The 22,499-nt window shown below is 47.1% G+C and overlaps 1 protein-coding gene across 8 annotated transcripts in view; it reads left to right on the top strand.

Annotated features, from left to right (window-relative positions):
• The first annotated feature begins 276 nt into the window (after positions 1–276).
• Positions 277–22,499, top strand: part of DNAH2 (dynein axonemal heavy chain 2) — a 119,817-nt gene continuing 97,594 nt past the window's right edge. For all 8 annotated transcript variants that reach the window (XR_008653121.2, XR_008653123.2, XR_008653122.2 and 5 more), the window contains exons 1-8: positions 277–361; positions 2,489–2,668; positions 6,672–6,733; positions 11,558–11,728; positions 17,508–17,736; positions 18,806–18,916; positions 19,382–19,620; positions 21,950–22,141. Coding sequence is in view for 5 of the 8 variants with exons in the window: in XM_063629524.1 (XP_063485594.1) it covers positions 2,503–2,668; positions 6,672–6,733; positions 11,558–11,728; positions 17,508–17,736; positions 18,806–18,916; positions 19,382–19,620; positions 21,950–22,141 (1,170 nt within the window). In the remaining 3 variants the exon portion in view is untranslated. The remainder of the gene's footprint in view (positions 362–2,488; positions 2,669–6,671; positions 6,734–11,557; positions 11,729–17,507; positions 17,737–18,805; positions 18,917–19,381; positions 19,621–21,949; positions 22,142–22,499) is intronic.

Raw genomic sequence — 22,499 nt, 5'->3', positions numbered from 1 at the left:
TTCAATGTCCTGCGGGGCGGTAGCTCACTGTCTCTCTCCCCAGCCCTTCCAGCTGGGTCCTGACACCAGGCCACCCGCACCCTTCGGCTCGCCAGATGCGGCTACTTTCCTTTAGTCCCGGAGCCTTCAAGCACCGGGTCCCTGAGGGGTAGACCTGGGCGGGGTGGGGCCGCGAAGCAGGGATCCAGGGCGCCTGCGTGGAGGAGGCGGGCTCTGCGGGGCCGCGCACCGGCCACTCGCCCCTCCCTGCCCGGGGTTGCCATGGGGACGCGTGCAGACGCCGGCCCGAGAGGGCTGCGCGGGGCAACTTCTTAGAGTGGCCCATCGGTCGGTCTAGGGAGGAGAGGGTCAGCGTGGCAAGGTGTGTGTCGGGGGCAGAGGGAAGGAGGGAAGGAGTGCTGGGGAGAAGGGGCAGTAGTGTCGGGGTAGGAAGGGACAGTTGTGGGAGAGAAGACGCAGTTGTGGAGGGAGAAGGAGCAAGGAATATTTGTGTGGGGGAGGGGGAGGAGAAGGGGCAGTTGTGACAGTTGGGGGGAAAAGCGATTTTGAGGGGGAAATTTGCCTGCTGGTAACCAGTTTAAGGAGAAAGCCTGGCCCCTGCGGTATTTCCTAGTAATAGAGTGAGCCCCGGGTTAGCAGAGCAGTTCCTCCTGGGGCCTGCGGTGTGGGATCGCGTGGTGAACCCCACGGTGCATGCGCCTCAGGCTCCAGTTTGAGGCAGGAAAGCGCAGCTTGATGCTTCTCTGGAGACTGATGGAGGAAGCCTCCTTGCTGTATTTGGTTTTATTGATTTGTTGGCCCAACAGAACGTTTTTCCTTGGAGCAAAGTACCAATCCTTCAAGTTTGAAATTCATAACCTGAGATCAATGCCTGTGGCAGCCTGTGGGGATGAGGAAGGAGAGCCACAGGTGGCGTTAGGCTGCAGCTGAATGAAAAGAGAGTGCCCAGCGCCTCAAACTTTGCCCTTGGGATTCTGAGCATCTGCCCGAGATCCCCGCTTCCTGCCATCCTACCTTTCTGAGAGAGGCACCACTGTGGCCTTCCTCGTGCCCCAATTGCTTTTTCCTCATTACACAAATTGAAATTTATGGCCGGGCGCGGTGGCTCACGCCTGTAATCCCAGCACTTTGGGAGGCCGAGGCGGGCGGATCACGAGGTCAGGAGATCGAGACCATCCTGGCTAACACGGTGAAACCCCATCTCTACTAAAAATACAAAAAATTAGCCGGGCGAGGTGGCAGGCGCCTGTAGTCCCAGCTACTTGGGAGGCTGAGGCAGGAGAATGGCGTGAACCCCGGGGGGCGGAGCCTGCAGTGAGCCGAGATCGCGCCACTGCACTCCAGCCTGGGTGAAACAGCGAGACTCTGTCTCAAAAAAAAAAAAAAAAAAAAAAAATTGAAATTTATGATTGGAGGACTTTTGTCCTTCTTGCTTCCAATCTGTTCTCAGGGCATTTTGAGTCAAATAAATGATCCTGACTGATCTTAACAATTAGCACAGAGTTCCTCAGCCAACTATGCTAAGAGACCTCAGTACACACAAAACAGTATTCCTGCCCCTCAGGACTTCAAAGTGATAGAGCCAGGTGGCAAATACTGTTTTTCTCTATTTACAGATGTTGCAGATTTTAGTGGGATTGGGAGGAGCATTTTTCCATTTAACTTGGGAGGAAAAGAGGTACATAGGAAAATCATCTTGGTTTGCTTGAATGATTGAACAGTGACAAAGGGTGGGGGATGTGCACCCCTTCCTTGATCCTCTCTCACTCACTCATGGTCCTGGAGAGTGGAGTGGATGAGGTTTGGGCAACCATACTTCAGCTTAATAGATCTTTTCCTGATTATCTTATGTTCTCATACCCCAGGGCAGAGATGAGGTGTCTGTTTGGCCATCTTTTTTTTTTTTTTTTGAGATGGAGTCTCACTCTGTCAGCCAGGCTGGAGTATAGTAGTGTGATCTTGGCTCACTGCAGCCTCCGCCTCTCGGGTTCAAGAGATTCTCCTGCCTCAGCCTCCCGAGTAGCTGGAATTACAGGCACGCACCACCACACCTGGCTTATTTTTTGTATTTTTAGTAGAGACGGGGTTTTGCCATGTTGGCCAGGCTGGTCTCGAACTCCTGACCTCAGGTGATCCACCCGCCTCGGCCTCCCAAAATGCTGGGATTACAGGCGTGAGCCACCACACCCAGCCTGGTCATCATCTTTAACTCCCATTTATTCCTAGTGCCTTGAGGGACTGATTTTGATTTTTAACCCAGTGCCTGGAAGACAGTAGGATATCCTAGGGAAAAACAGCAAGGCCTCCCAGGCCTCTGTGGAGTACAGAGCCCTTGTGATTAGTGGAGCAGGGTGTGGGTACCGCCAGAAAAGATGATCATATTGAGTTTCAGTCAATTTATGAATTCAAAAGGGACCACTTGTATCAGGGGGCTGGTTCGGGGGTGGTGGTATCTGCTTGTGGACTCTCCACTCCTGTGTACCTGTAGGTTTTGCCTGCACGATGTCCAGCAAAGCTGAGAAGAAGCAGCGATTGAGTGGCCGAGGAAGCTCCCGGGCAAGCAGGTCGGCGGGGGCCCCTCAGGCTGCTGTGGCCACACGGGAGCAGGGGAACGCCCTGGCTGTCAGTGAGCCAGAGCCGCAGGCTGAGCTCCCCAAGGAGGAGCCTGGTGGGTACTTGCTGGGGTAGGGGATGCTTAGCAATGGAGGCGGGGGGGAAAGTCAGGGGGGCTTGGAGGCATTTTAGGGCTGGGGAGCAGGCACTGTTGCTTCTGGGCAGGAAACCGGCTAAGTGACACCCCCAGCCATGGAGGTTCAGCAGCCCTGCCACTGGGTCCTTTTTTTGTGTGTCTTCCTCCTGGCCAGCCTCGTCCTTGTTCTTTCTGTCTTAAAATTTCCCACAATATACCAGGAGTTCACCAGCCAGTCCTTTCTCTAGCCCCTTCCTCCTTATTTCAAGTGTTCCTGGTTGCTCCTACCCCACTGAAGAGGGTTTGATCTCTTCCTTTTTCCCATTTTCACCCTGGGTGGCAAAACAAATAATGTGTTTCTCCCATTAAGCCCATCACCATGGAGACTCAGCCTGTTTTGCCACCCTTTGAATCCGAAGCCCGGCTGATGCTTTCTACCATCTGTTTAAGGCTCTCGTATCTCCGCCCTCATTTTGGCAGGGACTTGGTAGACTGCGGAGGTTCAGGTTCAGGACGACAGGAAAGAAGTCTAGATCTAGGGAGGAAAGAGTTTAACGAGGCTGCCTCTTGTGGCTTTGACCTGAGGGGTTCCTTTCCTGTGGGTGAGCCGGAGCCAGTAAGGTCGGAAGGTTTTTGGTAGTTGTTGCTATTGCTGGGTTCTCCCCGAGAGCACTGGTCAGTGTAGACAGGACTATGAGCTAAGTGTAGACCCTCCTTCTTTACCTGGAGCTCCTTTACACTGATAGTAGCTTGTCAAGATGAAAAGAAATAGAATCCCCATTCTAAAATTAAAGGTTGAGAGATTAAACGTGGGCATGGGAGAAAAGTCCCTGGGCTATAGAACCTGCCTTAGGTTCCAGGATCTTAGAAATGTGCAGAATGTATCCTTCTGAGTTCTGAAGTGCTCAGGTGAAAGCAGTTAAAATGGGACTGCTGGGTGCTAGAAGGACTAGGGGAAGATGGGAGGGAAGGCAGTGAAGTTCGGTTTGGAGAATCCTCTGGGGAGGGAAGGGAAGGAGCTTTAAAATGAACGTGTTGGCCTTTGAACAGCAAGGATTTCTGCCTCTCCCAGCTCTAGCTTCTTTTTTTTTTTCTTTTCTTTTTCTTTTTGAGACAAAGTCTCACTCTGTCATCCAGTCTGGAGTGCGGTGGCATAATCTCAGCTCACTGCAACCTCTGCCTCCCGGGCTCAAGTGATTCTTATGCCTCAGCCTCCCGAGTAGCTGGGATTACAGGCATACACCCCCATGCTCAGCTTATTATTTTTTTTTATTTTTTTGAGACAGAGTCTCGCTCAGTTGCCCAGGCTAGAGTGCAATGGTGTGATCTCAGTTCACTGCAATCTCTGACTCCTGTGTTCAAGCGATTCTCCTGCCTCAGCCTCCTGAGTAGCTGGGATTACAGGCGTGCGCCACCACACCCGGCGAATTTTTGTATTTTTAGTAGAGATGGGGTTTCACCATGTTGCCCAGGCTGGTCTCGAACTCCTGTCCTCGAGTGATCCACCTGCCTCCGCCTCCCAAAGTGCTGGGATTACAGGCATGAGCCACCGCGCCCAGTCTCCCCTGGCCTAGTTCTTGCCTGGAATCTGAATGCCAGCAGTTTTCCCAAGGGAGTTGGGTCATCTCACCTACCGCTAAGCTCCGGAATCGCCTGTTCCATCTTTTCATGCCTTCCTGCCTCAGCCTCTGTGCCTCATTCCCCTCTTAGTTTTCCTTTCTGGAAGCCAGAGGGAGTGTCCTGTTCCTCATGGTCTTTTGGTTATATCTCATTTGTTGCTTCTTCCTTTCAGCCCCTGGGGGATGGGAAAGCCACCAGTTTTACCCCAATCTCCTGTGTGACCAGTAGATCAGGAGGCAGAGAAACAGAGCCGCTGGGTTTTATGGGAGTCAGAGTGGGCGTGGCAGAACTGAGTGCCCAGTAGGCCAGTGCTTTGGAGAAGAGCTGATTCCTGTGAGCCTCAACTTCTCTATGTGGGAAGAGGAGTGGGGGAAGATGCAGGGCCAGAAGCTGCGTGCCTGGAATAACCTCAGTACTAACCACCTTCATTCCCTCACCCCTACTCCAGTCAGTGTTTGTTTTATTTTTATTTTTTGGAGACAGAATCTCGCCCTGTCACCCAGGCTGGAGTGCAATGGCGTGATCTCAGCTCACTGCAATCTCTGCCACCCGGGTTCAAGCAATACTCCTGCCTCAGCCTCCCAAGTAGCTGGAATTACAGGCACCCGCCACCATGCCCGGCTAATTTTTTGTATTTTTGTAGAGACGGGGTTTCACCATCTTGGCCAGGCTGGTCTCAAACGCCTGACTTCAGGCGATCCACCAGCCTCGGCCTCCCAAAGTGCTGGGATTACAGGTGTGAGCCATCGTGCCCGGCCCCTAGTCAGCTTTCTACATTAAATTGAGAAAGAATTCACTGACTATAAAATTTACCTTTTTAAAGTCTACAATTCAGTGGTTTTTGGTATATTCACAAAGCTGTGCTACGTTCCCACTATCTAATTTTAGAACATTTTTATCCCGCCAAAAGAAAGCCACTTTGGCCAGGCGCGGTGGCTCACGCTTGTAATCCCAGCACTTTGGGAGGCCGAGGCGGGCGGATCACGAGGCCAGGAGATCGAGACCACAGTGAAACCCCGTCTCTACTAAAAATACAAAAAAAAATTAGCCGGGCGTGGTGGCAGGTGCCTGTAGTCCCAGCTACTCGGAGAGGCTGAGGCAGGAGAATGGCGTGAACCCGGGAGGCGGAGCTTGCAGTGAGCCGAGATTGCGCCACTGCACTCCAGCCTGGGCGACAGAGCGAGACTCCGTCTCAAAAAAAAAAAAAAAAAAAAAAAAAAAAGAAAGCCACTTTAAGCATCTTGAGAAATTGGCACCAGGTGACTCCTATATCTTTACTTCTAAGTTGCATCAGAGCCTCGTCTTTTAGCAGTCACTCCTGGTTCCCCCTTCCCCCCAGATCCCAGGAACCGCTCATCTATTTTCTGTCTTTATGGATTTGCCTATGCTGGACATTTCATCGAGTGGTCTCTCATGACTGGCTTCTTTCACTTGGCACTGTGTTTTCAAGACTCATCCATGTTGTAGCATGAACCACACCGCCATGCCTTCTGATGGCTGAATAATAGCCCACTGCAAGTTTACATCACTTTTTGTTTATCCATTCCTCTGTTAGAGGACACTGGGCTGTTGCCACCTTTTGCCTATTGTGAATAATGCTGCTGTGAACGCTGTAATGCAAATGTCTCTTTGAGTCCTTCCTTTCAAGTCTCACCGGTCTCTACCTAGAAGTGGAATTGCTGGGTCATTGGGTGACTGCGTTTAGCTTTCTTTCTTTTTTTTTTTTTTTTTTTTTTGAGACAGAGTCTCGCTCTGTCGCCCAGGTTAGTGCGCAGTGGCGCAATCTCTGCTCATTGCAAGCTCCGCCTCCTGGGTTCATGCCATTCTCCTGCCTCAGCCTCCAGAGTAGCTGGGACTACAGGCTCCCATCACCATGCCTGGCTAATTTTTTGTATTTTTTAGTAGAGACGGGGTTTCACTGTGTTAGCCAGGATGGTCTTGATCTCCTGACCTTGTGATCCGCCCGCCTCAGCCTCCCAAAGTGCTGGGATTACAGGCGTGAGCCACCGCGCCCGGCTTTTTTTTTTTGAGACGGTCTCACTCTGTCACTCAGGCTGGAGGGCAGTGGCACGATTATGGCTCACTGCAACCTCTGCCTCCTGGGTTCAGGTGATTCTCCTGCCTCAGCCTCCCGAGTAGCTGGAATTACAGGCACCCGCCACCACACCTGGCTAATTTTGTACTTTTAGTACAGGCGGGGTTTCACTACATTGGCCAGGCTGGTCTCAAACTCCTGACCTCAGGTGATCTTCCCCCCAGTACTCCCAAAGTGCTAGGACTACAGGCGTGAGCCATCATGCCCGGCTGACTGTGTTTAACTTTCCAAGAAATGCCTTCCTTTTTGTATCTTTATTCTTCCCAGAGCCACGGTTGGAGGGACCTCAAGCACAGAGTGAAGGATCAGTGGAGCCCGAGGCAGATGTGGTAGGCTTGGGTCTTCCCTGTGGCAAATATTCCTCCCCCAAAACTGGTGAATCAAAGGATCAGTTGTGGATGGCGCATGAGGAATTCTCTCTTGTCTGCCACTTCTTCTACTTCCTCTCTGCTGTTAGGCTACTCACCACAAATCCAGTTCACTGAGTAAAAGACAAAGTCATCTGTGCCTTCGCCAGGAGAGAGGAGGGCTTTAAGTAAGGCACAGGTCTCTCTTGTCTCCCCACCTTGGGTCAAACTGTGATGAGCTTATTCATCATGTGGGTGAACACCTGAACAAGTTGAACGAGCTGGGAAGATATTGTCCTAATTGGATACTAATTTCTAAGACATTCTCTTTCCACCTTTCCTTCAGTTCTTTCCTTTGGCTGAAGAATTTACAGAAGCTGCTTCAATTGCTTTGAGAAATGGCACTAAATGACCTCTGCTTCTTTATTTCCAAGTTGCATCAAAGCCTTCTCATGACCATAGTTACCTGGGTGAGAAGAATAGAGTGGTGACCTTGACATTTTTCAAAAAGGGAGAGAAAAGTAATAACTATTGAAGGAAAAATGGCAAGAGACAGAAAAGTAAAACAGAGAAAATAAAACTCATGGTGTTACTGCCCAAACACATTTAATATTAATATTTGATATGTCTGGCCAGGCGTGGTGGCTTAAGCCTGTAATCCCAGCACTTTAGGATGCCGAGGTGGGTGGATCACCTGAGGTCAGGATTTGAGACCAGCCTGGCCAACATAGTGAAACCCCATCTTTACTAAAAATGCAAAAATTAGCAGGGTGTGGTGGTGGGCACCTGTAATCCCAGCTACTCAGGAGGCTGAGACAGGAGAATTGCTTGAACCCAAGGGCAGAGGTTGCAGTGAGCCGAGATCGTGCCACTGTACTCCAGTCTGGGCAATAAGAGCAAAACTCTGTCTCAAAACAAACAAACAAACAAACAACAAAAAAAGATATTTTGATATATCTTTTACTTTTTTTTTTTTTTCTGAGATGGAGTCTCGCTCCCATTGAGCAGGCTGGAGTGCAGTGGCATGATCTTGGCTTACTGCAATCTCCACCTCTGGGGTTTAAGTGATTCTCCCTCCTTAGCCTCCCAAGTAGCTGGGATTACAGGCATACACCACCACGCCCGGCTAATTTTTGTATTTTTAGTAGAGGTGGGGTTTTGTCATATTGGCCATGCTGGGGTCAAACTCCTGACTTTAGGTGATCCACCTGCCTCGGCCTCCCAAAGTGCTAGGATTACAGGTGTCAGCCACCATGCCTAGCCCATATGTTATGATTTTGTATTAAACCTTTTCATAAAACATTTTATTTGTATTATTATTATTTTTTGAGACAGAGTCTTGGCCTGTTGCCCAGGCTGGAGTGCAGTGGCACGATCTGGGCTCACTGCAATCTCCGCCTCCCAGGCTCAAGTGATTCTCATGTCTCGGCCTCCTGAGTAGCTGGGACTACAGGTTCCTGCCACCACACCTGACTAATTTTTTTTTTTTTTTTTGAGAGAGGTTCTTGCTATATTGCCCAGGCTGGTCTTGAACTCCTGGGCTCAAGCGATCCTCTTGCCCTGGCCTCCCAAAGTGCTGGGATTAAGAACGTGAGCCACTGTGCCCAGGCACCTGGCTAATTTTTGTATTTTTAATAGAGACAAGGTTTTGCCATGTTGGCCAGGCTGGTCTTGAACTCCTGGCCTCAACTGATCCATTCACCTTGGCCTCCCAGAGTGCTGAGATTGCAGGTGTGAGCCACCATGCCCAGCTATTATTCTTCACGTTATATACTCTTTGTAAACTTTTTTTTTTTTTTTAAGAGACCGGGTTTCTCTCTGTTGTCCAATCTGGAGTGCAGTGAAACAATCATAGCTTACTGTAACCTTGAACTCCTAGGCTTAAGTGGTTTTCTTGCCTCAGTCTCCTGAGTAGCTAGGACTACATGCATGTGCCACCATGCCCAGCTAATTAAAAAAAAATTTTTGGCCAGGCGCAGTGGCTCACACCTGTAATCCCAGCACTTTGGGAGGCTGAGGCGGGTGGGTCACGAGGTCAGGAGATCGAGACCATCCTGGCTGACATGGTGAAACCCCGTCTCTACTAAAAATACAAAAAAATTGCCAGGCATGGTGGCGGGCACTTGTAGTCCTAGCTATTTGGGAGGCTGAGGCAGGAGAATGGCATGAACCTGGGAGGTGGAGTTTGCAGTAAGCCAAGATCGCGCCACTGCACTCCAGCCTGGGCGACTGAGCAAGACTCCGTCTCAAAAAAAAAAAAAATTTTTTTTTTTTTGGTGAAGATTATAGTCTCACTGTGTTGCCAAGGTTAGTCTTGAACTCCCAGACTCAAGCAGCCTCCTGCTTCAGCCTCCGAAAGAGCTGGGATTATAGGCGTGAGCCACAGGGCCACCACTTTTTGCAAATACCACTTTTCACCACCATATAGCATTCTACGTTATATGCAGATACCATAGTCAAACCATTACTCTTGGACATTTTGCCATTTCTAATTTTTTGCTCTCAGAACACTTTCGTGAATATTATAAGTAAAACTAACACTCTTGAAATACTTAATATTTCCTTAAAATAGATTCCTGTATGTGGAGTTACTGAATCAAAGGATAAAGAACATTTCTATCACTTTTAATACCTCACACGTTCCAAATGCATTATACTTTTTGCCCTTATGCTAGCAATACGCCAGTACACCTTTTCCAAGCCTGGGTGTTATTTGTTTAGCAAGGATTTTTTTTTTAAATGATGGGCAATAAATGATTTTTTTTTTTTTTTGAGACAAAGTCTTGCTTTGTTGCCCAGGCTGGAGTGCAGTGGCACGATCTTGGCTCACTGCAACCTCTGCCCCCAGGGTTCAAGTGATTCTCCTGCCTCAGCCTCCCGAGTAGCTGGGATTACAGGCACACGCCACCATGCTGGGGTAATTTTTGTATTTTTAGTAGAGACGGCGTTTCATCATGTTGGCCAGGCTGGTCTTGAAATCCTGACCTCTGGTGATTCGCCTACCTTGGCCTCCCAAAGTGCTGGGATTACAGGTGTGAGCCACTATGCCTGGCCTTCTTTGTTATTTTATTTGTATTTGACTTCAAGTGAATATATATATATATATATATATATATATATATATATATTTTATTTTTGAGACAGAGTCTTGCTCTGTTACCCAGGTTGGAGTGCAGTGGCATGATCTCAGCTCACTGCAACCTCCGCCTCCCAGGTTCAAGCAATTCTCCTGCCTCAGCCTCCTGAGTAGCTGGGATTACAGGTGCATGCCACCATGCCCGGCTGATTTTTGTATTTTTTTTTAGTAGAGGTGGGGTTTCACCATGTTGGCCAGGCTGGTCTTGAACTCCTGACCTTGTGATTCGCCCCCCTCCTTGGCCTCCTGAAATGTTGGGATTACAGGCGTGAGCCACCACGCCTGGCCAGTTTTGTTTTTTTTTATATATTTGCATTTAAAAAAATGATATATCTATGCAGGTCCTTTTGTCTATTTGTTTATTGAGGTTTTAGTGTTTTTCTTATTGGTTCATCCTGTCTATATGTATTATAGGAAAGATTTTAGATCACTATTAATTTTTCTTGACCTGGAAACTTTAAGTAAGAGAGATTACTTCTTCCAGGAGGAAAGATGAAAAGACTTCCCAAGTTCACTGATCTGTATCTTCATATCTTCTGATTTCCTTTATTTATTTGTTTGTTTATTTTCAAGACAGAGTCTTGCTCTGTCGCCCAGGCTGGAGTGCAGTGGTGCAATCTCGGCTCACTGCAACCTCTGCCTCCTGGGTTCAACCAATTCTCTTACCTCAGCCTCCAAGTAGCTGGGATTACAGGCACCCACCACCACGCCTGGCTGATTTTTGTATTTTTAGTAGAGATGGGGTTTCACCATGTTGGCCAGGTTGGTCTTGAATGCCTGACCTCAGGTGATCCACCCGCCTTGGCCTCCCAAAGCACTAGGATTACAGGCATGAGCCACCGTGCCCAGCTAATTTTATTTATTTATTTATTTTGAGACAGATTCTCACTCTCTTGTCACCCAGGCTGGAGTGCAGGGGTGTGATCTCGGCTCACTGCAATCTCTGACTCCTGTGTTCAAGCTATTCTCCTGCCTCAGCTTCCCGAGTAGCTGGGATTACAGGCATGCACCACCACGCCCAGCTAATTTTGTATTTTTAGTAGAGACGAGGTTTCTCCATGTTGGTCAGGCTGGTCTTGAACTCCCGACCTCAGGTGATCCACCTGCCTCGGCCTCCCAAAGTGCTGGGATTATAGACGTGAGCCACTGCGCCTGGCCCTTTTTGGTGTTTTCATGTCTTTTTCCCCTCCTCACTTTTTCCTTACTGTTGTGCCAATTGACTTTTACCCAGTATTTTACACTTCTTTTGGACTCCATCGTGAAGAAATTGCTCCTGTACCCTCTCCCTTTTCCAGCTTATGGTCTCCCTGCTCCTAATTGCTTGATTGAGGCTAATATCCTACACATTCCCTTAATTCACCTTTACCTTTGAGATCGAGGTCTGACATTTTTAAAAACTACAGGCATAAAGATCATCTCTTGCGTTGGGTGGATAATATCCCAGTTTTCCAGTTTTCCTCTATGATTTTTTTTTTTATGCTTAGAGGCAAGAAATCTTATTGTTCTGTTTCTTCCAAAGCTTGAAATCTATCGTTCAATTTCTCCTAACCATTCTGAACCTGTCTGGCTTCTCTCATCTCCCATGTCCTCACTTGTGATTGTGGATGGGAGGAATGACTCATCCTGGCAGTTGTAGTTACTTTGGCCCTCTGTTTGCTCTCCTTCTATAGAAGCCCCTTTTCCTTTCCCGAGCTGCGCTGACAGGACTGGCAGATGCAGTGTGGACACAGGAGCACGATGCCATTCTGGAACACTTTGCCCAGGACCCTACAGAATCCATCCTCACCATCTTCATTGACCCTTGTTTTGGGCTGAAGCTAGAGCTGGGCATGCCTGTACAGGTGCGTACCCTACATTCCCAGATCAAAGGTGGTCCTACAGAGAGCTGAGGGCTCTCAGTTCCTTCGTCATCCTTAAGTCTTGTCATCTCCTGTGCCCATGGCCTATTGAGCCCCACTGTGTCAGGCACCCTACTTGGTGGCAAAGATAGGAAGAAGGATGATGCAAGAATGCTGTCATGGGCCGGGCACGGTGGCTCACACCTGTAATCCCAGCACTTTGGGAGGCAGAGGCGGGTGGGCAGATCATGAGGTCAGGAGATCGAGACCATCCTGGCCAACATGGTGAAACCCTGTCTCTACTAAAAATACAAAAATTAGCCAGACATGGTGGCGGGCACCTGTAATCCCAGCTACTCGGGAGGCTGAGGCAGAAGAATCGCTTGAACCCGGGAGGCGAAGGTTTCAGTGAGCTGAGATCGTGCCACTCTGCACTCCAGCCTGGTGACAGAGAAAGACTCTGTCTCAAAAAAAAAAAAAAAAAAAAAAAAAGAATGCTGTCCTGGTCTAGTGGGGAAGACAGACATATAAGCAAATTAAGCAAATATTTACTATAGTTTGTGATCATGGGCAAAGCTTTACAGGAGTGTTATGGGAAAAACTAATGGAGCCAGTGGAATTCTGGGAAGGCTTGGTGGTGGAGGTGCTATCTGAGCTGGGGTGAAGGGTAAGTAGGATTCCATCAAGACTAGGTAAGAGCTATTCAGTGAAGACCACTCTATGTACAAAGAAAAGAGAAGTAGTGGGAAGTGATACTGAAAGGGGCTTGGGGTCAGCTTGTGAAGGGCCTTGTATGTTATACTTGAGAATTTGGCCGTTATCCCAGAGAGTGCTATTGAAGTCTTTTATAGTTTAGATAGATAACTATTTCAACAATGTGGAGAATACATTAGACAAGGGTAGACCTAGGGTAGGGAGACAGTTAAAAGACAGATGGATAGTAAAATGTTGCTGGTAGAATCTGGGCGGTGGTCGTACAGGTCATCATTGTAAAATTCTTTGAACTTTTCTGTATTTATCTTTGAAAATTTTGGAAATAAAATGTTGGAAAAGTTAAAAGGCCGTTGCTTTGCTCTTATTGGCAGCACATATACAAAAGTGGAAAGGATGAGGATGATTGGCATGGCCCTGTGAAACAATGATGCAATTTGTGAAGCATTCTGCATTGAACATGGGCAGAAAACCTTTTGCCCTGTGCACTGGCAGTAATCAGCCACAAAACAATGAAAAAAGATTTCATTTGCAAAAGGAACCAAAATTTGCAAAATATATTTGAATATACATTTTAATATAAAAGTATGATTTATATGAAAGAAAAGAACTTTGTTGCAGGCCATGAAAAATGATTAGAAGAAATGAGCCACAACTTGTTTTGGAGTAGGGATCTTAATATCATAAAGATCATTTTATATAAAAAACTATCATATTTGGCTCACACCTGTAATCATAGCACTTCAGGAGGCTGAGGTAGGCTGATCACTTGAGCCTAGGAGTTCGAGACCAGCCTGGGTAACATAGTGCAACCCCATCTCTACAAAAAATACAAAAATTAGCCAGGCATGATGGTGCATGCCTATAGTCCCAGCTACTTGGGAGGCTGAGGTGGGAGGATCACTTGAACCTGGGAGGTGGAGGTTGCAGTGAGGTGTGATCACTTCACTGCACTCCAGCCTGAGTGACAGAGTGAGAACCTGTCTCAAAAAAAAAAAAAAAAAAAAAGAAAAGAAAAAAAAGGGCCAGTTGAAACTTCCTTTAAAAATTATTACCCTTGAATACCTGATAAAATGAGCAAAAAGTAAAACTACCGAAAAATAGAAAACACCAAACCAACCAAAAAACCACAAAAAAAACCCTGAGAGTAAACAAATTTAATCTAATACACTTTTAAAATGGGAGACCAATGAAAAACATATGCACCGAGTCAAAGAATGGTGCTCCCCCGGTTACATGAAGTGAACTTGAGAGGGTGTAATAAAATTTTAGTAAAGAGAAAGACAGGCCTGTGCACTGTGGAGGCTGAAGCCAAAGGATTACTTGAGCCCAGGAGTTTGAATCAATCCTGGGCAACATAGCAAAACCTCCAACTCAAAAAAAAAAAAAAAAAAAAGAGAGAGAGAGGAGGAGCCTAGGTTGGTTGGTTGGTTGGTTTGTTTTGAGATGGAGTTTTGCTCTTGTTACCCAGGCTGGAGTGCAATGGTGCAATCTTGGCTCACTGCAACCTCCGCCTTCTGGGTTCAAGCGATTCTCCTGCCTCAGCATCCCGAGTATATGGGATTACAGGCATGTACCACCACACCAGGCTAATTTTGTATTTTTAGTAGAGATGGGGTTTCTCCATGTTGGTCAGGCTGGTCTCAAACTCCTGACCTCAGGTGATCCACCTGCCTCGGCCTCTGAAAGTGCTGGGATTACAGGTGTGAGCCACCACACCCGGCTTGAGCCGAGGTGTTTTAACAAAGATTTTTCACTGCCTTAAATTAGCACTAACCACCTGTCCATTTCCCTGAGGCAATTCTCTTAGGCCAAAGAAAAGTGAATAAAAGATAAAACGCCCAACCTTTTCACTTTAGCTTCCAGGGGCAAAAATAAACTGGTCACTCACGGTGGGAGGTCAAATCACCCACAGTACATTAGAGCAAAAAGAATGAGTTCACATGCTTGCTGCCCAAGCACGAGCAAAATGAAAAGAAATTGCATGGTAACTGCAAGCGCATTACATCAAAGAAAAAAGAGGAACAAAGCATGCAAAAGAGGAAAACATAACTGTGAACAGGAGGAGATTCCTCACAACAGTACCATGTTCTACTACAACTTAACAAGACCAAGGATTCAATTAAAAAAAAAGCTGAGCGCTGAAATGATAAAATATGAGAATGAGATAAAAGGGAGATTGCAGATTTTAGGAAATGAATAAAGCGGCGTGTTATAAAACCAGTAGATTGGAAATAGCAAGGAACTGAATAGCTAACCCAGAAAATCCTATCACTGACAGAGGAGAGGCTTGAGGTAATCACAGTGTGTGCAGAAGAAAAAGCCAAGGACATTAACACAATTAGAGAAGCTAACAGATACGAAAGACTAACACAGATGATCTTGTATAGAGAGCCAACCAATGGAACAATATAAATGTAAAGAGAAAATACAAATCATTTCCCTGAAATGCAGAAGGAACCGAATCTGGAAATCAAAAAGGACACACTGTATTCCACAAAATTTGTTACACATCTTGGCTAAGCTACTCAATTATAGGAAAAATTAATTCCTTAGGAATATCCCCTATGTGGTAATCCTGCTTAAGAATATTTAACTTGAATCTGGCAATAAGGAGACAATCCGATAAATCCAAATTAAGAGACATATTGGGAAAAGAAAACTGGCCTGGACTATTAGAAATATCAATGCCGTGACATGAGAATCGCTTGAACCTGGGAGATGGAGGTTGCAGCAAGGCAAGGTTGTGCCACTGCACTCCAGCCTGGGTGACAGAGAGAGAGACTGTCTCAAAAAAAAAAAAAAATTAAAAATTTAAAAATTATGGGCTGGGCACGGTGGCTCATGCCTGTAATCCTAGCACTTTGGGAGGCCAAGGCGGGTGGATTGCCTGAGCTCAGGAGTTCGAGACCAGCCTGGGCAACATGGTGAAACCCTATCTCTACTAAAATACAAAACAATTAGCTGGCCGTGGCAGCATGCACCTGTAATCCCAGCTACTTAGGAGGCTGAGGCAGGAGAATCGCTTGAACCAGGGAGGCAGAGGTTGCAGTGAGCCGAGATCGTGCCATTGCACCACAGCCTGGGCGACAGAGTGAGACTCCGTCTCAAATAAATAAATAAATAAAATAAATTAAATTAAAAATAAACATTAAAAATAAAAAGAAAATGAATGCCATGAAAGAAAAAGGTTGGAGAGTGGTTTAAAATTAAAGGATACTAAGAGACATGATCATGTGTGATCTTGGATTAGATTCCGGATTGGGTCTTTCAAAGCAGTGAGCTAATAGAACTCGAAATTGAAAGTTAGTGAGAAAACTCATAATATTTTTCATAATCTTTTTTTCTTACCACCATAGAAAGGGATCCTTTGGGAAGAAACCTCTCTTCTGGATGAAGAAACATTTATTTGAAGCTCAAGAATTCCTTTATAGCTACTTCTATTTCTTTTTATTTGCTTAAATTCAAGTAAAATTAAATTTAATAGTTTTAATTAAACACAGCTTGCTCCTATTTAAAAATAATGATTTTAATTAAATTTTCTATATGTATATAGCTATAGAAAAATATGTAGAATAATGTTGTCTCTAATATTAGCAATATTAATTTTTAGGTGGTGGAATTTTAGATGACATTTTAACTTTTATCTTTGTACTTTTCTGCATTGTTTCAATTATTTATATTTAACATATGTCACCTTCACAAAAATAATAGTTGTTAAGCTTTTAAAAAGGTGGACATGGCTGGGCACGGTGGCTCACGCCCTTAATCTTAGCACTTTGGGAGGCCAAGGCAGGCAGATAACCTAAGGTCAGGAGTTTGAGACCAGCCTGACCAACATGGAGAAACCCTGTCTCTACTAAAAATACAAAAATTAGCTGGGTGTGGTGGCACATGCCTGTAATCCCAGCTACTCGGGAGGCTGAGGCAGGAGAATCGCTTGAACCCGGGAGGCGGAGGTTGCGGTGAGCTGAGATCGTGCCATTGCATTCCAGCCTGGGCAACAAGAGCGAAACTTCGTCTCAAAAAAAAAAGACACAAAATGTCAATATTTATTTTATTTCTGGGTGGTAAGAAGACAGATGATTATTAATTTCTTCCTTGTGCTTTACTTTGTTTTTAAAATTAAATGAATTGTCAGCAGGGCGTGGTGGCTCGTGCCTGTAATCCCAGCGCTTTGGGAGGCCGAGGCAGGTGGATCATCTGAGGTCAGGAGTTTGAGACCAGCCTGGCCAACCTGGTGAAACCCCGTCTCTACTAAAAATATAAAAATTAGCCAGGTGTGGTGGTGCGGGCCTGTAATCCCAGATACTTGGGAGGCTGAGGCAGGAGAATCGCTTGAACCCGGGGGGCAGAGATTGCAGTGAGCTGAGATAGTGCCATTGCACTCCAGTCTGAATGACAAAGCAAAACTCCGTCTCAAAAAAAAAAAAAAAATTGCCAAGACTAGTCAAAAAAGCACTAAAAAAACCAAATGAAACAGGTGAGTCTGATATTAGGGTGGAAATGGCCTTTCTAAATATGTAGCAGTCAGAACTTTAAGGAGTTTTATATTTAATTACACGAAAGCTATATGCTTTTGTATGTAAACCACAAAAACTCACCATAAGCAAAATTGAAGCATATATGTTAAATTTTGGGAGAAATATATGCAACCAAAATGGAAAACCCTAGACAATTGTCTCTTCCTTCCAGTCCTTCTCCTTTCTGCTTTTTCCATTGGCTGAAGTGCTTCCTCCATTCCATCCTTTCTTTCTATTGATCCATTCATCCATCCAACAAACATTATTGAGCATCTACTCTATGCCAGGCAGTGTACTAGGTTCTGGAGCCTAGTTGGGCAAAATGTACAGTCCCTACTCTCAAGGCATACTCTCTGCATTTCCTCCCCACATCTCTGGATATGGAATCTTATATCCGTGAAAAGAACAGGAAGCACTTCATGGCACTTCCATTTAGAGAAGGATCAGGATACCCTGAGGGACATGAGAAAGAACTCAGACGGGCTTTCGTGACTGGGTGTCATGGCTGGGCCTGGAGACTGAACTGTGATCTGCTGTCTTCCATGCAGACCCAGAACCAGCTTGTCTACTTCATTCGCCAAGCACCGGTCCCCATCACCTGGGAGAACTTTGAAGCAACCGTGCAGTTTGGGACAGTGCGGGGCCCCTATATCCCGGCCCTGCTTCGGCTGCTCAGTGGAGTCTTTGCCCCTCAGATCTTTGCAAACACAGGCTGGCCTGAGAGCATTAGAAATCATTTTGCTTCTCATCTGCACAAGTTCTTGGCCTGCCTGACAGGTAAGTGGGAAGACCGGCGTGACTAGTTTCTCCTTAGTGTCCCCCAACTCTACAACTAGTGAAGTGGTGGGTCCTTCGTCAGAGCACCTGCGTGGAGGAAGTATTCAGCATGCTTATCGAATTGGTAGAATAAGGTACAAGATTCACCTTCTTCTTCTTCTTCTTCTTCTTCTTCTTCTTCTTCTTCTTCTTCTTCTTCTTCTTCTTCTGCTTCTGCTTCTGCTTCTGCTTCTGCTTCTGCTTCTGCTTCTTCTCCTTCTCCTTCTTCTCCTTCTTCTCCTTCTTCTCCTTCTTCTCCTCCTTCTCCTCCTGCTCCTCCTTCTCCTCCTTCTCCTTCTCCTTCTCATTCTCATTCTTATTCTTATTCTTATTCTTCGTTTTTGAGACAGATTCTCGCCCTGTTGCCCAGGCTGGAGTGCAATCGCATGATCTAGGCTCACTGCAACCTCTGCCTCCTGGGTTCAAGCGATTCTCCTGCCTCAGCCTCTCGAGTAGCTGGGATTACAGGCACATGCCACCATGCCTGGCTAATGTTTTGTATCTTTAGTAGAGATGGGGTTTCACCATGTTGGCCAGACTGGTCTGGAACTGCTGACCTCATGATCCACCTGCCTTGGCCTCCCAAAGTGCTGGGATTACAGATGTGAGCCACCACGCCCTGCCAAGATCCACTTTCTAATCCAGACACACTTTTCTGTTGTAGAACTGGTTGGCCAGACCTGCTTCAACTTAGACTTGGAAATTTCTAAGAGCACATGTGGGGGAAGGGGAAATATAGGTGCTGTGGGGGCACTGGGGGGACTCGCATGTCTCGTGGTAGAGAGTGTTGAAGGCGCGATACAGATCTTTGACCTTATTTTATGGCAATTTCTTGTTATAACTCCATGAGGTTTCCCTCTTGTCTTTGGTCATTTCCTGATATCAAAAAAGCATGAGTCATCATTTCTCCCACCCGCTCTCCTGAAATGCATATGCTTCCTGGTCCCCTAACGATCATCAACCGTGATTCCTTCGGGGCCAGCAAGAACTCATCCTCTCTGTCCACTTCCACAAACTTTCCTTTCCTTAGACACTCGCTATAAACTGGAGGGGCACACGGTCCTCTACATCCCTGCAGAGGCCATGAACATGAAGCCTGAGGTGGCGGTAAAGGACAAAGAGCTGGTGCAGCGGCTAGAGAGTGAGTGGCTGGTACTGCCAGCGTTACCCGGCGATCACAGGGGAGAGGGAAAGGGGAGGCCTGGATGCTGACAATGGAGTTGGGTTAGGAGGTCTCTGTCGGGGTTGCGGGGAGGGAAGATGCCATTGGGAAGCAGTGTGAAGAAATGAAGGATTTTTTTTTTTTTTTTTTGAGATGGAGTCTTGCTCTGTCGCCCAGGCTGGAGTGCAGTGGCGCGATCTCGGCTCATTGCAAGCTGCGCCTCCGGGGTTCACGCCATTCTCCTGCCTCAGCCTCCCGAGTAGCTGGGACTACAGGCACTCGCCACGACGCCCGGCTAATTTTTTGTATTTTTTTTTAGTAGAGACGGGGTTTCACCGTGTTAGCCAGCATGGTCTTGATCTCCTGACCTCGTGATCCGCCCGCCTCAGCCTCCCGAAGTGCTGGGATTACAGGCTGAAGGAGATTTTGTACTCTCCCCTGCAGCCTCCATGATCCACTGGACCCGGCAGATAAAGGAGATGCTCAGTGCCCAGGAGACTGTGGAGACAGGAGAAAATTTAGGTCCTCTGGAGGAGATTGAGTTCTGGCGCAACCGATGCATGGACCTGTCTGGCATCAGTAAGCAGCTGGTGAAGAAGGGAGTGAAGCACGTTGAATCCATCCTGCACCTTGCCAAGTCGTCCTACTTGGCGCCCTTTATGAAACTGGCACAGCAGATCCAGGTTTGTGAGCGAATCAAAGGATTCAGGCTTAGCAAGAAGTGGGCAATGGTTGGGATGATACAGGGAGCTAAGTAAGGAGAGGGAGCCAAGGCAGTCTTCCATAGCACAGACTGACTCACCCAGGGTTCGGCCTTGTACTTGCAGGAGAGTATAACATAGTAGAATAGAGGGTCCCTAAGGAGAGACACATCGAGTTAACCAATAAATATACATCAAGTACCTTCTGTGAGCACAACCCCTGCCACCCAGCTGGGAAAATAAGATTACCCAAAACAGGATTACTAGACAGCGCGGGAGCCTAAGATGAGCTCATGTGGTTCAGTCCAGGAATTACAAGATAAATACCTTTTTTCTTTGTTTGAATCTGCCTTCCAAGGAAAATCCAAGGAAAAGGGATAAACACTTTTTTTCTTTTTCTTTTCTTTATTATTATTATTTTTGAGACAGAGTCTGGCTCTGCCGCCCAGGCTGGAGTGCAGTGGTGTGATCTCAGCTCACTGCAACCTCTGCCTCCCAGGTTCAAGTGATTCTCCTGCCTCAGCCCCCTGAGTAGCTGAAATTACAGGTGCCTGCCACTAAGCATGGCTAATTTTTGTGTTTTTAGTAGAGACGGGGTTTCACCATGTTAGTCAGGCTGGTCTCAAATTCCTGACCTCGGTGATCCACCCACCTCGGCCTCCCAAAGTGCTGGGATTATAGGTGTGAGCCACTGCATCCAGCTCTTTTTCTTTTCTTTTCTTTTGTTTTTCCTTTTGAGACAGGGTGCTGGAGGCTGGAGTGCAGTGGCGCGATCTCGGCTCACTGCAACCTCTACCTCCTGGGCTCAAGGGATCCTCCCACATCAGCCTCCTGAGTAGCTGGGACTACAGGTGTGCACCAGCATGCCCGGCTAACTGTTGCATTTTTTGTAGAGACAGGATTTTGCTATGTTGCCCAGGCTGGTCTCAAACTCCTGAGCTCAAGTGATCCACCCACTTCAGCCTCCCAAAGTGTTGGGATTACAGGCGTGAGCTACCTCACCCAGCTCAATTGTTAATTTTTTATTATTATTATTATTTTGAGACAGAGTCTTGCTCTGTCAACCAGGCTGGAGTGCAGTAGCGCGATCTTGGCTCACTGCAACCTCTGCCTCCCGGGTTCAAGCGATTCTCCCGCCTCAGCCTCCCGAGTAGCCCACCACCATGCCCGGCTAATTTTTGTATTTTTAGTAAAGACAGGGTTTCATCATGTTGGCCAGTCTGGTCTCGAACTCCTGACCTCAGATGATCCACCCACCTCGGCCTCACAAAGTGCTGGGATTACAGGCATCAGCCACCTCGCCTGGCCTAATTTTTAAATTTTTTTGTAGACAGGATCTCATTATGTTGTCCAGGCTGATCTCAAACTCCTGGTGATCCTCAGCCTCCGAAAGTGTTGAGATTATAGGTGTGAGCCACCACACCTGGCCAATAAACATTAAAAAAAAATTTGATATGATGTGACAAGCTGATTATGTTAGTGCTGGGTCACACAGGAAGTAAGAGTGGCTTGTAGAATACAGATAGAAGACCTGTCTTCCTAGGTGAAAATTTCAGCTGGGTATTAAGGGAATTGAGCCAGAACTAACTGGAGGAGCCTAAAGCCCTGGCTGAGAACAGGGCAGTGAAAGGGAACTGAGTGACAACTATGGGGATGAATGAGTGTGATGTGCGGCCAGTTGATCAACAGCAACAGAGTGTCCACTTAGTGCAGAGTCCTGAATTCAACTGGAGAAAACAGACACAAAATCTAGAAAAATCTAGACTCGAGGGAATTCTCGGTCTGGTGGGGGAGCTAGGGCACACACATGAGGAAAGACAGAAAAGTTGACATGTGCTAACTCTGGTCCGAAGGCTCACAGAGACCTGAAATGATCGCTACTGTGTAGGGCTGATGGGAGGGAGTCCTCTTAGAGGCAAGTCAGAATGGGGTTGAAGGTGGTTAAAAAGCATTTGTGGGCCGGGCGTGGTGGCTCACGCCTGTAATCCCAGCAATTTGGGAGGCTGAGGCAGGTGGATTACCCGAAGTCAGGAGTTCGAGACCAGCCTGGCCAACATTGTAAAACCCCATCTCTACTAAAAATACAAAAATTAGCTGGGCGTTGTGGTGGGCACCTGTAATCCCAGCTACTTGGCAGAATTGCTTGAACCCGGGAGGCTGAGGTTGCAGTGAGCTGAGATCGTGCCATTGCACTCCAGCCCGGGTGACAAGAGTAAAACTGCCTCTAAAAAAAAAAAAAAAAAAAAAGCACTTGTGTTGAATCAGTGCTTTCCAGTGCATAAATCTACTTCTTGTCTCTCTTTACTGCCAGGATGGCTCTCGTCAAGCACAGTCAAACCTGACCTTTTTGTCAATCCTGAAGGAACCTTACCAGGAGTTGGCTTTCATGAAGCCCAAGGACATCTCTAGCAAGCTCCCTAAGCTGATCAGTCTCATCCGCATCATCTGGGTCAACTCTCCCCACTACAACACTCGGGAGAGACTGACCTCGCTCTTCCGAAAGGTGTGCATATGCCGAGGGCGGGATGGAGGGGTTTATGAGGGTGGCTGGGTTTTCTGAAGCAGGGGGAATGCATTTGGCAGAGGATCTGTGGTTGAAAAGGTAGTGAAGACGGCCCTTCTGCTCAGAGACTGAGCTCAGAAGGCTCCTACCGGCATCGTCTGCTTTAGGGTTGCTCAGCGTTGGAGCCTGGGCTAGACTTTCTGTTTCTAGGTGGAGGTGGCTTAGGCAGGAAGAGGGACTTCAGAAGAGGAGTTGGTGGAACACAGGGAAGCAGCAGGAAGAATAGACCCCCAAGCTGAGCTGTGCGGAAGGAAAAGCTCTTCTTCTCATTCCTCAAGATGGAGATTGCAGTGGGGGA

This window comes from Symphalangus syndactylus, chromosome 20 (assembly GCF_028878055.3).
Source record: "Symphalangus syndactylus isolate Jambi chromosome 20, NHGRI_mSymSyn1-v2.1_pri, whole genome shotgun sequence".
Classification (NCBI taxonomy): domain Eukaryota; kingdom Metazoa; phylum Chordata; class Mammalia; order Primates; family Hylobatidae; genus Symphalangus; species Symphalangus syndactylus.
Note: the sequence above shows the minus strand (reverse complement) of the source record. Positions and strands in the feature narration are given on the sequence as shown.